Source organism: Microcebus murinus, chromosome 4 (genome assembly GCF_040939455.1).
Source record: "Microcebus murinus isolate Inina chromosome 4, M.murinus_Inina_mat1.0, whole genome shotgun sequence".
NCBI classification, from domain to species: domain Eukaryota; kingdom Metazoa; phylum Chordata; class Mammalia; order Primates; family Cheirogaleidae; genus Microcebus; species Microcebus murinus.
This window is the reverse complement of record NC_134107.1, coordinates 100,860,237-100,874,523: the sequence shown is the minus strand read 5'-3', so window position 1 is coordinate 100,874,523 and position 14,287 is coordinate 100,860,237. Positions and strand designations below refer to the sequence as shown.

General features: G+C 51.3%; 1 protein-coding gene across 2 annotated transcripts in view; it reads right to left on the bottom strand.

Moving 5' to 3' along the window:
• The window catches only part of UBASH3B (ubiquitin associated and SH3 domain containing B), a 142,979-nt gene extending 129,381 nt beyond the window's left edge, over window positions 1–13,598 (bottom strand). Inside the window, exon 1 of one of the 2 annotated variants that reach the window (XM_012789887.3) lies at window positions 13,345–13,598. In XM_012789887.3, coding sequence (XP_012645341.2) covers window positions 13,345–13,505 — 161 coding nt within the window. In that variant the 5' untranslated portion in view covers window positions 13,506–13,598. The remainder of the gene's footprint in view (window positions 1–13,344) is intronic. The other variant, XM_012789889.2, reaches the window with a different exon arrangement.
• Window positions 13,599–14,287: the final 689 nt, after the last annotated feature.

Here is a 14,287-nt window from a genome sequence, read left to right as displayed (position 1 = left end):
ACTTCGTGTCTCCCAGACTGAACACCTGTAGCCCTACACCACCTGTTCCCCAGGACGACTCAGAAATGCAGGGCGAGGGCCCCAGACTGCAGAAGATAGAAAGTGGGAACAAAAACCCGACCCAAACCACCCCTTCGAATGCTAAGATCCCCTCCTCCACGAGCTTCGGAGCCAGCTGCCCAGCAGACAGCAGCCTCCTCTGTTTACACAAGGCCCCTAAGCGCAGACACACTCGGAAGGCTCAGGCCACCTCGCCGAGGCGGTTTTCCTGGCGTCCAGCTCCCCTTCCTCGGCAGGACAGCCCTACACGCCGCCGCCCTGCAGGGGCCCGACGGATGAGGTGATACTGGGAGGGCAGTGGCGCCTGGGCAGCCAGACAGCAAGGGGGCCCGGCTGTCTGTTTCGCCTTCCTTTTGCGAGCCTGTGATCTTACATTTGGAGGAAGATAAGAACTTCAGGCATTCTCCTCCATCCTCATGCAGAAAGGCTGCTGCAGGCCCGAGGTCCCCTCGCGGCTCGTCTTGATTGATCAGCTGATTTTCAAGACCTACCTCGGAGCTGACTCCCATCAGCACGGCACTGCTGCTGTGTCACGGATTCTTCTTGACAAGGAGGACAGTAGCTCTGTGCGCTTGCAAGGGAGGCCAGGCAGAGGCAGGAGTGGTGTGGTTCCCATTGTGCATTGAGGGAGAGAGCCAGTCCACGCTCCTAAGTCACCTCCCTGCCCTCTCCCCAGAGGGCTCAGCAGACCAACTGAACACTATTTAAAATTTTTTTTTTTGAGACAGAGTCTCACTGTGTTGCCCAGGCTAGAGTGTCGTGGCATCAGCCTAGATCACAGCAACCTCAGACTCCTGGGCTCAAGCAATCCTCCTGCCTCAGCCTCCTGAGTAGTTGGGACTAGAGGCATGCACCACCATGCCCAGCTAATTTTTTCCATATATATTTTTTAGTTGACCAATTAATTTCTTTCTATTTATAGTACAGACAGGGTCTCACTCTTGGTCAGGCTGATTTTGAACTCCTGAAGTTGAGCGATCCACCAGCCTCGGCCTCCCAGAGTGCTAGGATTACAGCCGTGAGCCACCTCGCTCGGCCAACACTATTTAAATTATCCCCAGGCCCCAAGTCTTGAAGAGGTTGGGGAGGGAACTTAGAAACACACGCTTGCCAAAGCCTTAGAATGGCTAATGAACTTATACCTCAAGTCCCCTTCTGCACCCTACTCAACACTGGGATCCTAAAGATAGTGACCTTAGCCAGCATCATGGATTGTGCACTTGAGGGTCAGGCTCTGCGCTGACCACCTTTACACCCATCATCTCACCTAATCATCATGACAATTCCTTGAGGCAGATATCATTATCATCGTTCAACACATGAGAAAACTGGGGCTCAGTGGGGCTTAGTAACTTGGCCGAAGTGGAGTTGGAATTTGAACATTTGTCAGTTTCACCACAAACTCAAGTATCAGGCAAACCACTTGCATCCTGCCCAACCAGCCCCTCCTCGAGGCCACAGGAACAGGAATATGCTTCCTAGTTCTACCATGGAGGTTCTGTTTGCAGCAGCAGGTGGCTGGAATAGATGGTTGGCAGGGACTTGGTGTTCTGTGGCTCCTAAGTACAACCCTGAGCCCACCTTCTCACAGCTGGGAGCTGAGATGGGAAGGGTATATACACACATACACACTCAAATACAGAAACACGCACACACAAGCTTCCAAAGTGGGTGATAACATCATCGCAACTCCAGATCACATCACCAGACAGCTAACCACATTGCAGTTAGCTGGGGCCCACTAACAGACCAACCCATGGCAAGTCAGGTTGCTCTCTTGACCCAGTGCTGTGTAATCTAGGAACCTCACATCGTTTATTTGGACCTCAAGTTTCCTTCCTTCTGCTGTTCATCAAACTTTCCTAAACACCAACTGGATATCAAGACTGTGGGTGCTGGCTAAGAACGCTGACTCTGGAGTCAGACTGCCTGGGGTTCGCACCCTGGCTCTACCATTTACGAGCTGGGGGATGTTGGGCAAGTTAAAAATCTCCGCACATCAGTTTTCTCATCTGCAAAATGGGGACAATAATAGTTCCTATCTCATAGAGTTGTTATGAGGAATAAACAAAATAATACACAAGTAAAGTGTTTAAAATATTGTCTGGCACATAGTAGGCACTCAGTGAAGTTTAGCTGTGAGCACTTAGTCGGGAAAGGTAAGGGTGATGAGACAACAAATGAGGAGTTAGCAACTACTAGACCTGTCTTCTGCGTGAAATCTCATGAACTAAGGAGACAGGCAGACCAAGTGCTCACACACACAATGCTGTGGTTGACAGAAGATAGCCCCCCCTCAAAGCCGACCACATCCTAATCCCCAGAACCTGTGAATTTGTGACTTCACACATGGGGAAAAGGACTTTGCAGATGTGATTCAGCTATGGATCCTGAGCTGGAGAGATGCAATCATACGCATCCTCACAGGGCCAAGAGTGAGGCAGGAGAGTCAGAGACAGAGGAGCTGTGACAATAGAAGCAGAGGTTGGACCGATGACCTCTGAAGACAGAGGAGAGGGCTGCTAGCCAAGGGATGCAGGCAGACTCTAGAAGAAAAGTCAAGGGGCCTCCAGAAAGAACACAGCTCTATTGACTTTGACCTTGGCCTGTAATAACCATTTCGGACTTCGGACCTCCAAACCAAGAGGTTGTCAGCCCCTGCGTTTGTAGTCATTTTTTTATAGCAGCAGTAGGAAACTACTACACATGTCTTTGGCTATATTTGCTGTATTTTACAAAACCTCTTGTATTTCACAAAAGCCACTTGCTAACTCATTATGACTCATGTCCCTACTTCCCAAAAGAGATGAAGTATCAATTTAAGCTTCCAGAAGGAAGTGTTCACTTGGGTGGAAGTGGCTTCTCGAGTGGCTCCTCGTGTCCCTCACCCTGACGGAATCAGCCTCTCTGAAACAGCAGAGCTTGGCGAGGGAGGAAGACTAGAACAGCCCGCCAAACACTGCACAAAACCAGCAGTTCACGGACGTTCTGGGAGAGCCTCAAAGTACCAGGACCCAACGGTTGCTAACAAATAATAGTATCGCTTTGCATGTGCATGACTTCTTGCGGTTTTCATTACTTTTATATCCATTGCCTCATTTTAATTTCATCCAACCTGTAGAAATAACTGCTCAAAACCACATCCTCAGAAAGTGACAGATCTCCAACTTGAACCCAGTCTTTTGTCTCTAAAGCCAACGTTCTTTCTGCCGTAGCAGAATATATAACTTGTTCTTGCCTGCATGGGTGGAGACTGAGACAACCATGGATCCCCCTGGTGTGAGTGGCCTTCCTCACCCAACCATCCCACCCTCCTCCTCAGAGGTGGCCTATCGACAGGTTGGCTTCATCATCTATCGGCTGAGATGCAAACAGCTGGCCACCATAGGAGAGGAGTGAAAGGAGAAGATGAGAAAAACAATACAAAAGGGCTAGTACAGACTAACAGATCAGCCCATTCCTCCAAGAAAACAGAGTCAATCAGAAGCTGTTTCTTAGAGCCTGGATTCAGGGAAGGAGCCTGATGTGGGAAAAAGAAACTGTGATCGGGAGGCCGAGGCGGGAGGATCGCTTGAGCTCAGGAGTTCGAGACCAGCCTGAGCAAGAGCGAGATCCCATCTCTGCTATAAATAGAAAGAAATTAGCCAAACAACTAAAAATAGAAAAAAAATTAGCTGGGCGTGGTGGTGCATGCCTGTAGTCCCAGCTACTCGGGAGGCTGAGGCAGGAGGATCGCTTGAGCCCAGGAGTTTGAGGTTGCTGTGAGCTAGGCTGATGCCACGGCATTGATTCTAGCCCAGGCAACAGAGTGAGACTCTGTCTCAAAAAAAAAAAAGAAAGAAAAGAAAAGAAACTGTGATCTAGACTCGGGTCAGCAAGCCTGAGCCCTGGTTCTATCACAGACTAGCTGTCGCATCTTGACAAGGTCATGCACAAAGAGGGTATCGGACTAGACAAGCTCCACTAGCAATTCCAGCTATTAATTCTGAGAGTGTACCTCTCTCTGAAGGTTTTTTCCAAGCAGGATGTTGCACTTGGGCGTAATATGAAATCATCTGAACTGTCTACCAGCCTTTCCAAATCCCTCCTCCCAAACTGAAGCAGAGCATGGTTCTCTCGTCTTATTTGTGCTTCAAATTTAATCCAGCGCTCCCAGTTTGGCTGTGTCACCTCCTCCTCTCTCGCAGATACCTCTCCTGTCTCTCGCACCGCACTTACCACACATTAGCATAATTTTCCATCTTCCACACTAGATTGCCGGTTCCCCGAGGGTGGAGATTATATCTAATTATTTCTGTACTCCCAACTCCTATTATGATAGGATATAATGGTTGCCCATAAACGCATGCTGAAGTGTCTACACAGTACATAAGAAAAAACAAAAAAAAAAAAGAATGGCATTACACAGGGAAGCCGTCGTGGAGAAAGTGGTCGAGGCTCTAGAAAGATCGCTTTGCCTCTTCCCAGGTCATTTGGAAATGATCTGCGCTTCGCCTGCTTCACAGGGTGAAGCTTCGTAAGGCTTCAGGGAGAGGAGACGAGAAGAGAAAGGAGAAGAAGAGAAGAAGGGAGGGAGGGCCACACGTGCCATGGCTGAACGAGATCTCCAGAACAGGCAAAGTGCGACAGGCAAAGCCAGGAGGAGGGAGGGCGGGCATGCAGTTTAAGGAGAGGTGGATTCAGAAAGGACAGTGCAGATGCCACTGGCTGAGAACCCCGGCAACCCTGTGCACGTGTTTGTGTGTGTTTAAACTGACCGTACACAAACGCAGCCACTGAGGCAGATTTCTTTCCTACCCTCTAAGTGCTTCCTGCCCAAGCTAAAAGAATAAACATTTAGACAACGCGTGCTCTCGGTAAATATTTTTGAAGGGGGCACGGTCTACACAGAACTAGGATTCTAAACAATCCTGCTACCTGACTCACGGAGAAGGTTCATCCAACAAAACCTGCAAGAAATTGGAAACACTCGGCTGCCTCTGGCCATCTGTGCTGTTGGCTCCCCCTTGGCATTTTCCAGGCTGCTGTGAGCCGCCACGGCGTGCGCCGTTCAGCTTCCCGCTCTGCGTGGGAACAGCCCTGGCCCGGGCGGAGCGCGCCACCACGGTCGCTTTATGTGCGGGAATGTTTATGCTTCCACAGGGGCCAGGGAACAGCACAACGGGAAGTGTTACACCAACAGCTGGTGACTCTGCAGAAGGGCAGATGTCCCTTTAATGAAAAAGGTGCCCATGAGCCATTTATTTGCCCCAGGTGCTAGGCTCAGGGCACTAACCTCCTCTCTTATTTAACTAGCACTTTGGTTACATTTTGCAAGAAAGCACATTATGTACCAATTTGAAAATTATACTAATGCCTACTAGTTAAATGACTCCCCACCGCTGTAATTGCCTCATATCTTTCTTTCTTTCTGTTTATTTACTCTCTAGAATACCAACGGTCCCAAAGAGTTTTCTTTAAAGGGAGAGAAGAAGAATTTGGCAATAAAGCACTGCGAAAAAGCAAACAAAAACAAAAACAGAAAAGCCGAATGCTCTGGAACAGAGAAGCACACACGAAGCAGTGAAAGCATCCTTGTGCTGTTCAAAAACGCTTGTCCATGTCACCCTGAAGTCACCAGAATTGCAAAGGGACCTTAGAGGTGCTTGACTTCAACCCCTTTTTACAGTTGAGACCACTGAGGCCTGGGAAGGAAAAGGATGTATGTGGGCCCAAGCAGCCAATAGGTGAGAGTACAGGGAGAGCACAAAGCCAGGGTCTGAAAGAAAGACAGACCTAGTTTGCTCTCATGGTGTGTTACCACCAGCTACCTGCAGGCTGGGAACAGAATCCAGAGCCTTTAGAATATCTGTCAGCCTTCGTCCTCCCGAGGCTAGAAAAGGCAGATGTACTTCTTGGAGGGTCCCTGTCAAGGATCTGCAGCCAGCTTGGGAGGGCGGCTGGCTTCAGAGAGCCAGGTGGTAAAACTTGACGTTTGCCTTTTCTTCCTGAGGACTGCACAGAAAGCAGTAGGATGCCGTGCACCCAGGAAGAGCTCAGTTTCTGAATGTTCATCTAGGACACTTCACCATAGACCTCATCCTCATAAGTAGGAGGTGGCAAAGAGCATGACTGCAAAGACATCAGGACACTGGGGATGTGAGCAAGATGCAACAAGAAAGGGATCACCTATCCCACACTCTGAGTTGCCGGCAAGGGCCCGGGACTCCACCCATCCTCTAGGGAAAAGAGAAAAGCCAGAGATTCTCCCATAAGCCTTTGGGCAAGTACCAGAGTGTTCAGTCCGATGAGGACCGCAGGCATCTCACTCTCTCAGCACTGACTGCATCCTGCTTGGGGCTGTGCCTGTCACAGTGCAGAGCAGAGAGGATCTGTTCTTGAGCACTTTTCTCTCTCTCTCTCTCTCTCTCTCTCCCCTCCTCTTTCTCTCCTCCGCCAACCCCCCCACGCCAGGGCTCCAGTCTGATTCCATTTGAGAGTAATCAGAAGACAACCATATGGCAGCCCTTCACAGCTCCAGCCCCAGCCATTTATTACAGTCAGCAGCCTGGGCGGCACCGGTTCTGCTCTGGGGCTGCTTCCACCCAGCCCTGGCACCCTGCGGGCACTCTAGCGAATGAGAGTGCACAGGAACAGAATGCGGTGTCGAGAGAGAACGTGCCAGCCGGCACGGCTCTAACCCCCTCACTACTTTGTGCCCGCAGCTCAGCGAGGAGCGGGAAACGTAAAAGTGGAGGGCAACCAAGGAACCAGACGTCATCGGGGCTGTGGGGAATAACATCGTCACTTGAGTGGCAGTCGTACCTACCTAATTACTACTGAAGGTCTGCCGAGGGCCAGGCACTCTCCAGCTGTTTGCTGGACCTCACAATGGTTCTTCAGGGTAAGGACTGTCATCGTCCACATTTTACAGACAGGAAAACTGAGGTGCAGCGTGTTCAGCTAAGCCAAGGTGACTGAGTTGGTAAGGGGCAGAGCTGGGATTCAAACCCAAGCCATCTGCACACCTGCCACAAATTCAGACTTCTGTCTATCAGGGCAGGAGGGACAGGGCGGATAACAACGGGGGCTCTTCAGTGTCTGGATGCCAAGGAGAGGGACACCACCTTAACACACACCGATGCCTGTGGGACGGGGGAGGTACTGGCAGCACCGCCGCGCCGTCACCAGCTGCACTTTGCAAAGCTGGTGAGAGACACACCTCCCCAGGTTTGCTGTCTCTCTGAAAAGCAAAGCCTTTACTTCTGAGAATTACTGTCCTCTCCCTGAATGGCAGCTGGAGATTGAGGTGGCAGAAGGCAGGGAGCCGGGTAGTGACAAAAACCACAGGATAGAGCCATAAGGCAGGATGCCCTTCAATTTCTGCACCACTTAATCTTCTGGATCTCAGTTTCCTCATCACATCATCAGTGTCTGAGACCTGAGAGGGATTATTACATGAATCTGCTTTGTAAGCTCTGATGTGGTCTAAAAGTCTAAAGTATTATTAGAAACCAGGGCATGTGGGGGAACTTTCATAGAAGCTGTGTGTAAGGGGTTAGAATTACCCTACTATCCAAATACCTCAAGGTCTACTCAGCAATAAAAAGAGACAAAGTACTGACGCGTGCAGGATGAGTCTCAGAAGTGTTACGGTGAAGGAAGAGGCCAGGTACAAGAGCATGCATTGCATGAGTCCAGACAATGCAAACGAATCCATAGTGACGGAAAGCAGACTGGTGGTCACTCAGGGCTAGGGGCAGAGGGATGACTAACCGTAAAGGGGCAATTTTAGGGGCAATGCACGTGCTGTGTTTTGTAGCAGTGATCCCACAGGTACACTCGTTTGTCAACATGCATCAATCTTTACATTGGTTGAGCTTACTGTACATAACTTATACTTCAGCAAAGCTAAAAATAAAGCATGTCAAGACTTTCTTATTTTGACCAGGACCTCTGTGTAGCCTAGAAAGTTCACTAGACTTGCAGTCTTAGCCTGAGGCTGTTATGGCAACATGGCCCCCCCACACCAACTGTGTGACTGTGGGCAGGTCCCCGAACCCCCTGAGCCTCAAATGTCCTCATCTTTAAAACGAGCACACATCGTGTGCTTCACCTCGCAGGACTGCTGTGGGGTATTTAATGCATGTGAGAGCAATTTTAAACTGCACAATAACACCGATGTAAGCGAGTACTGTGTAGGCGCCTGGCCACAGCAGGTAGAATGGAGACTTCCTTGCCCTGCCCGTCTATAAGAGCCCTTCAGCTGCAAATAGGCTCTGTTATTTTTTTTTTTCTCTTTCTATCCAAGGCCCCTGCAGCCCCAACCCTGGAGTCAGCTACATTTCAGAGATGCTGGGTTGGCCAAGTGCTTTCATGAGATCCAATGTCAACCAACAGGTAAGCTAGAGACAGCCAGAGAAACCAGATACTTTAATTCACAGGTTCCACACGATGCTTCTGAACTCCTCGTGCAGCCAGCTTTGAGCTGCTTTTCTCTCTGGGCAGTGAGGCATAGCTAACACAGCTGACTGTCCACGCCAAGTCGAAGGCGCTCATTCCAGCTCTTTCCTTCTGCCGCTACCCTGATCTTTAACTAGGTGTTGTTCACATATTCTCAGTAGAAACAAAGGACAAGCCATTAGGACGTGTAATTCCTCGCCAGACACCTCAACCCCCATCTCCCCTTCTCTCTGTCCTTCCAATCCAACACAATAGTGCCATAATACCATCTTGCGTCCAGATTCTGTTCTTCACTTTCCCAAGTCCTTTCCTGTCCATTATCTCATTTTGTCTTCGCAAAGCCCATGGCACATGACAGAGACTGCCATGTACAGACGCTGATCAGGATATTGAGGGAAAGGGGTTAAACGAAAGACCTCGAAGCTTCTTCATATGTTAGTCAGAAGCTGGACCAGAGCTCAGGACCTCTGACCCCTGCCGCAGTCTCCTTCCCAGGATGATTTTCTCTCCATTGCTGGTAAACATTTGAATGCCATTTGCTGTAGACAAAGAAAGTTCAAGCCATGGGTGGCCTCAAAATTAAAAAATAAAAAAAAAAAGATAAGAGTTCTATCAGCAAGGACTCCTCAAATTCAATTATTCAGCGGCTTGCTCCAAGTCCCAGAGTTGGCCCCGAGCTACAGAAGCAACCAGAGCCTCTCTCATCTCCCCAGAGACGGCAGAGTTCAGCTGGGGGACGTTAGTGCTCTGACATCAGGTCGGGTTGTGCAAAGTGGCAGCTCTTATCAGAGTCCTGGCCTGCCTTCCCCAGTGTTAGACTCAGCCTCCGTCCTGGCCTCTGAGGCCTCTTCTTCCTCAGGCCTTTGCCTGACACACACTCTTCCTTTTCCCTCTGACCAGCTTCACTTGCCTAGAGGAAGCTAGACCTTTAATTTTAGAACTTTTAGAACAGAGAAGTGTAAGTGGACATAGAAAGAAAAAGGAAGGGATAGGCCATTTTGGCCCCTTGAAAGTTTCCTTCCTGATGCCTCCCTAACACCTTACCCTTGTACTTGCATGTGTACACACACACACACACACACACACTTGAAATCACCGTCTCCACCCTTCCCATGTGGCAGATTCTTCTATACCAGTGTCTAAGTTGGAACTAAGTTCATATGGTGGGATGGAAAAAAATCTAGCCTAGTTCAGGGGGAGTAAGGAGCTAGACAGAACACACCCTGAGGGCACCCTTCCTGAGCCAGCCCTGCCGCCTCTGGTCCTCTTAGCTCTGTCAAGCACTTAACAAGCATATGCACTTATTAATCATGTTCTCCTAAGAGGACGCCAGCAAGGCCCTGTGGGTTGACGTGACTTCTGAGACCGGAGCACAGCACAGCATGGGCTGCAATGGGACCCGGCCTTGCTGGCCTCAGCCCACTCTGCTGGCCCACCCAGAGCCCAGGTGAAGTGTCCCTTCTTGGTGCCAAGTAACACAGGCCCAGTTATACCGGTAGGGGAAATCAGAGCTGACAGCCCTAAATGCTGCCACTCTCGAAAGGGCCAGGTTTGAGACAACTGTGTCATCCCCTCTTGAGGCACCACATCCAAGTCTTCCTGAACCCAGGAGACCATGACTGCTCTTTCCTGCTCTGGACTTTCATCATGCTCCACCCTCTAGGCTTAAGGCTGAAGAAAGAGGTTTCTCATAAACTGAACCTGATGCCCTGCTGTCTTTATTCTCAACTCTCCAAATCGAAGGTAAAAGCCTGCTCTCTAAAATCCCTGATGGCCCCTTCTTCCAATCGGCCTGTTAGGTTATTAAGGGGAAGGCCAACCGCGGCAGCCTGTCTGAGTTAAGGTAGAGGAGGGAATCGGATGAGAGCAGGGAGTCCAACTAGATCAGGCAAACTTCAAGGGCTCGGCCCCCTTCCAGGCAGAGAGTTTAAGAAAGATAGAGCAACACGCCCAAACTCCCTCCCTCCAGGCCTCCTCTCTGTTCTGTTACTTCTTTGGTAAAAAGTGGCAGCTCTAGGGCCCGGGCACAGTGGCTCACGCCTGTAATCCTAGCACTCTGGGAGTGCCAAGGTGGGCGGATTACTCAAGGTCAGGAGTTCAAAACCAACCTGAGCAAGAGTGAGACCCCGTCTCTACTAAAAAATAGAAAGAAATTAATTGGCCAACTAAAAATATATAGAAAAAATTAGCTGGGCATGGTGGCGCATGCCTGTAGTCCCAGCTACTCCGGAGGCTGAGGCAGAAGGATTGCTTGAGCCCAGGAGTTTGAGCCTGGCCAACAAAAAAAAAAAAAAAAGTTTCAAAAAAAAAAAAAAAAGTGGCAGCTCTAGTAATAATAATAATAGTAGCTGTGATAGGCTAAATAATGAGTCCCCAAAGGCTATCTGTGTCCTAATCCCTAGAACCCATGAACACTACCTTATCTGGTTAAAAAGAAAAAAAAAGATTTTGCAGATAATATTAAATTAGGGATCTTGAGATGGGGAGATTATGCTGGATTCTCCAGTGGACCCTAGTTACAATCATATGTAGCCTTATAAAAGTCATGCAGATGGACATTTGACACAGAGAGAGGAAAAAGCAACATGACCATGAAGGCAGAGAATGAAATGGATGCAGTCACAAGCCAAAAAATACCAGTCCCCTCCAGAAGCTGGAAGAGGCATGGAATGGATTTCCCGCTACAGCCTGCAGGAGTGAGCACCGCCCTGTGAACACCTTGATTTCAGCCCATACTGATTTTAGACTTCCGGTCTCTAGAATTATAAGAATACATTTGTTGTTTTAAGCCATCCAGTTTGTGGTCATTTGTTACAGCAGCCATAAAAAAGTAATACAGTAGCTAACACTTAATGATCGCCCAGTATGTGCCAAAAACTGTTCTAAGCATATTTTAGCCACATTAAATCATTTACATCCTGGCCCTAGATGATGTGGGGCCTGGGTTGTACAGACATAATGCCTGTGTTTGAATCCCAACTTCACTGCTTACTGTCATAACCTTAAGCCAGTTATATAACCTTTCTAAACCTCAGTTTTCCAATTTATAAAATGGGCCTATAGTACCTTCTTCAATGAGTTATTGGGAGGATAAAATGGGTAATAAAGTGTGTAGAACAGTACATAGTTTATGTTCCGACTATCAGTTAAGAAAAAAAAAGAACACTATATAGTAAGTACTCAATACCTGCTAGCTACTATGGGATCTCAGGGGTCGAGCAAGCCCAAATTAGACTATCATACTAATCTGTCAGGAAATAGCAAGGCGCCCTGGACTTAGTGCAGGAAAAAAAGATGTCCCCTTAAAGCCGGTGAATAGCAAATATGATAGTCTGAGGAGTTCAGTTAAGTATCTCTTCCCTTAATTAAGCAATTTAGGTCTTTCATGTTGGCCTCATTTCAGAAAAGGCAGTTGCCTGGGACTATGCTAATTCTGCATCATTTCCCAGCTGACTTCCTGGCTCCTACCTCCAGTTTTTAAGGTGAGGGATGTACATTGATCATCCACACAAAGGACCTAACTTGCAGCATTCACACCTGGCACACCCCCACTGAGCTCACAACTTCTTCTCCCAGTAATTCTGGCATCAGGAACCTGCACCCTAGTGTTTGCAAGTCAGTGTAGGGCACAAACCCTCAGTCCATTTTGCAACCTTCCAAAGCCACGTGGATCTGTCCCACAGGCTGGGTAATGATAAATTCAGGGGTCTGCTTTGATTAAGAGGTTACAACCAAGTTAGTAAAGAATAAACAAGGTTTGCCCAGGGGCAGGAGAAGGGAGACCTAAAGCTATCACTTGAAGAAAGGGGGAGAAAAAAAAAAGGACTGACTTTCATTTACTTGGCCCTTCCTGATAAAGTTTGCCCAACTCTCCCATTCAGGTGATGTAATTGGAAGGTGTAAAAAGGCTGAGCCCTCACAGGCTCCCAGGCCTAAGAAATCTGCACGCCAGGGATTCACGTTAGGGAGCAGAGCCTGGCCGCGGGCCTTGGCTTCCTCTTGGGCAGGGCTCCAGCCGCTCGGACTTGAGTTGACTGGCTTAAGACGACTCCTGCTGCTGCTGCCCTGTGCTGGCAACCAGGCCTCTCCCCAGCAGGCTGCAGGGATGCCACCTGCGCTCTCTCTGCCCTTCCCTATCCCACTCTCCAAGAGGAAGGAAGAAGGAAGAAGGAGGACGGCTCCCCCTCCTTACTCGCAGGCACCCACAGATTTCTGCGCTGCCGTCACCACTGACGAGAACCCAGGTCCCCTGGAGGGATCGCTTCTCCTTCCCATTGCATCTCCCTATCAGCGAACACGCAGCAACACCCACGCTCCCGCTCCTCCTACTCCAGAGACCGCACCAGAGACAGACATCCGGAGCTGGAAGCGGCTGCTGCAACAGGGGCTCCGGCCTCCCTGCCCCGCAGTCCCTAGCCGCTTCCCAGCTACCAGGGGATCCCAGGCCAGCCCAGCGCTCGGGATGGAGAGGGTGCCAGAGTCCTCCGTGGGGCGCCGCCTCCCCAGGGGCTCGGCGCCGGAGACCTGGGGGAGCGCGCGAGAGAACAGCTTAGCTCCACCCGCCGGAGCGCGACCCGGCTCCCCAATCCGGTGCCCTCGCCCCCGGCTTCAGGCATCCCAAGGCGAGCCCCCGGCCCGGCGCCCCGCGACGCGTCTTCTCTGCACACCCGCCGCGACGCGAGTCCCGGGCTGCCTGCGAGCCCCTGCCGCCCCCAACAGGTCGTGGGCAGCGCGGAGCGCGCCGCCCGGGCGGCAGGCGCGGGGAGGCGAGCCGGAGCGAAGCCGAGGGCCGGCCGCGCGGGGCGGGAGGGGGCGCGCGGGGCTGCGGGCGCGGCCACTTACGCGCGGGCTCTGGGGAAGCCCATGGAGAGGAGCACGTCCAGCGCCGATCCATGCTTGATGGTGCCGGGGCGCTGCTGGCGGTTCCTCCGGGGGGTGACTTTGCTGTACAGCTCCTCTCTCGCAGCCATGCCGAGCGGGCTGGGGTGGCCGTACTGAGCCATGGCTCAGCGGCCAGCCATCGCCGGGGCGGGCGCCCGAGCCGGATCGTCCGGGGAGGAGGCGGGAGTCCGGCCGGGGCCGGGGAGGGGGCTCGGGGACCGGGCGCCGGGCGGGAGGCGGCGGCGGAGGCGGCGCTCCGAGCTTCCCCGTGTCGAGACTCTGACGCTTCCTGGTGAGGCCACCGGAGCCGGAGCGCAGCCAGCTGCTTCTGCGGGACCGGCCGGCAGCCGCTCCGGCTCCCGGGAGCCCCGGCGCCGCGCCCGCAGTACCCTCTCCTCCGCCCCCCCCTTCTCCGCTCCGAGCGGTCCGGGAATTTGCAATGAGTAATTTTTGAATGGATCAAAAAGGAAAAGGAGCCTTGTGGGCTGGCCCTGCCCAGCCAGCGCCCGGGCCCCGCCCCTCTCTTAAAGCTGCAGCGCCGCCCCAGGCTGCTCGCGGCCAGGCACGAGCCGTAGCCCTGCTGCCCCGGGCGGAGGATCTCAACCGGAGAAGGCTGCCTGCGTGCTTGGGCTCCCCTAGCGCCCCAGCCCTCTCCTTGGCTCGCATATCGGCCCAGCTAGGGCTCCAGACACCAGATCCACCCATTGCATGTTTCATGTGGTTCAAGATGGGGTTAATAATGGAAATCAAGTGAACCGATGGATGACATTAATGGACCACAAGGCCAAGCCATAAGGCCCAGGAAAAAGGTTTTGCTTCTGAAAGATTCTGCAAAGCCTAGAGGGTTGTTAGGACCACTGGGAGCTGAGTTCCCATCAGCCGGCCAAGTAACTGCACTAAAGAC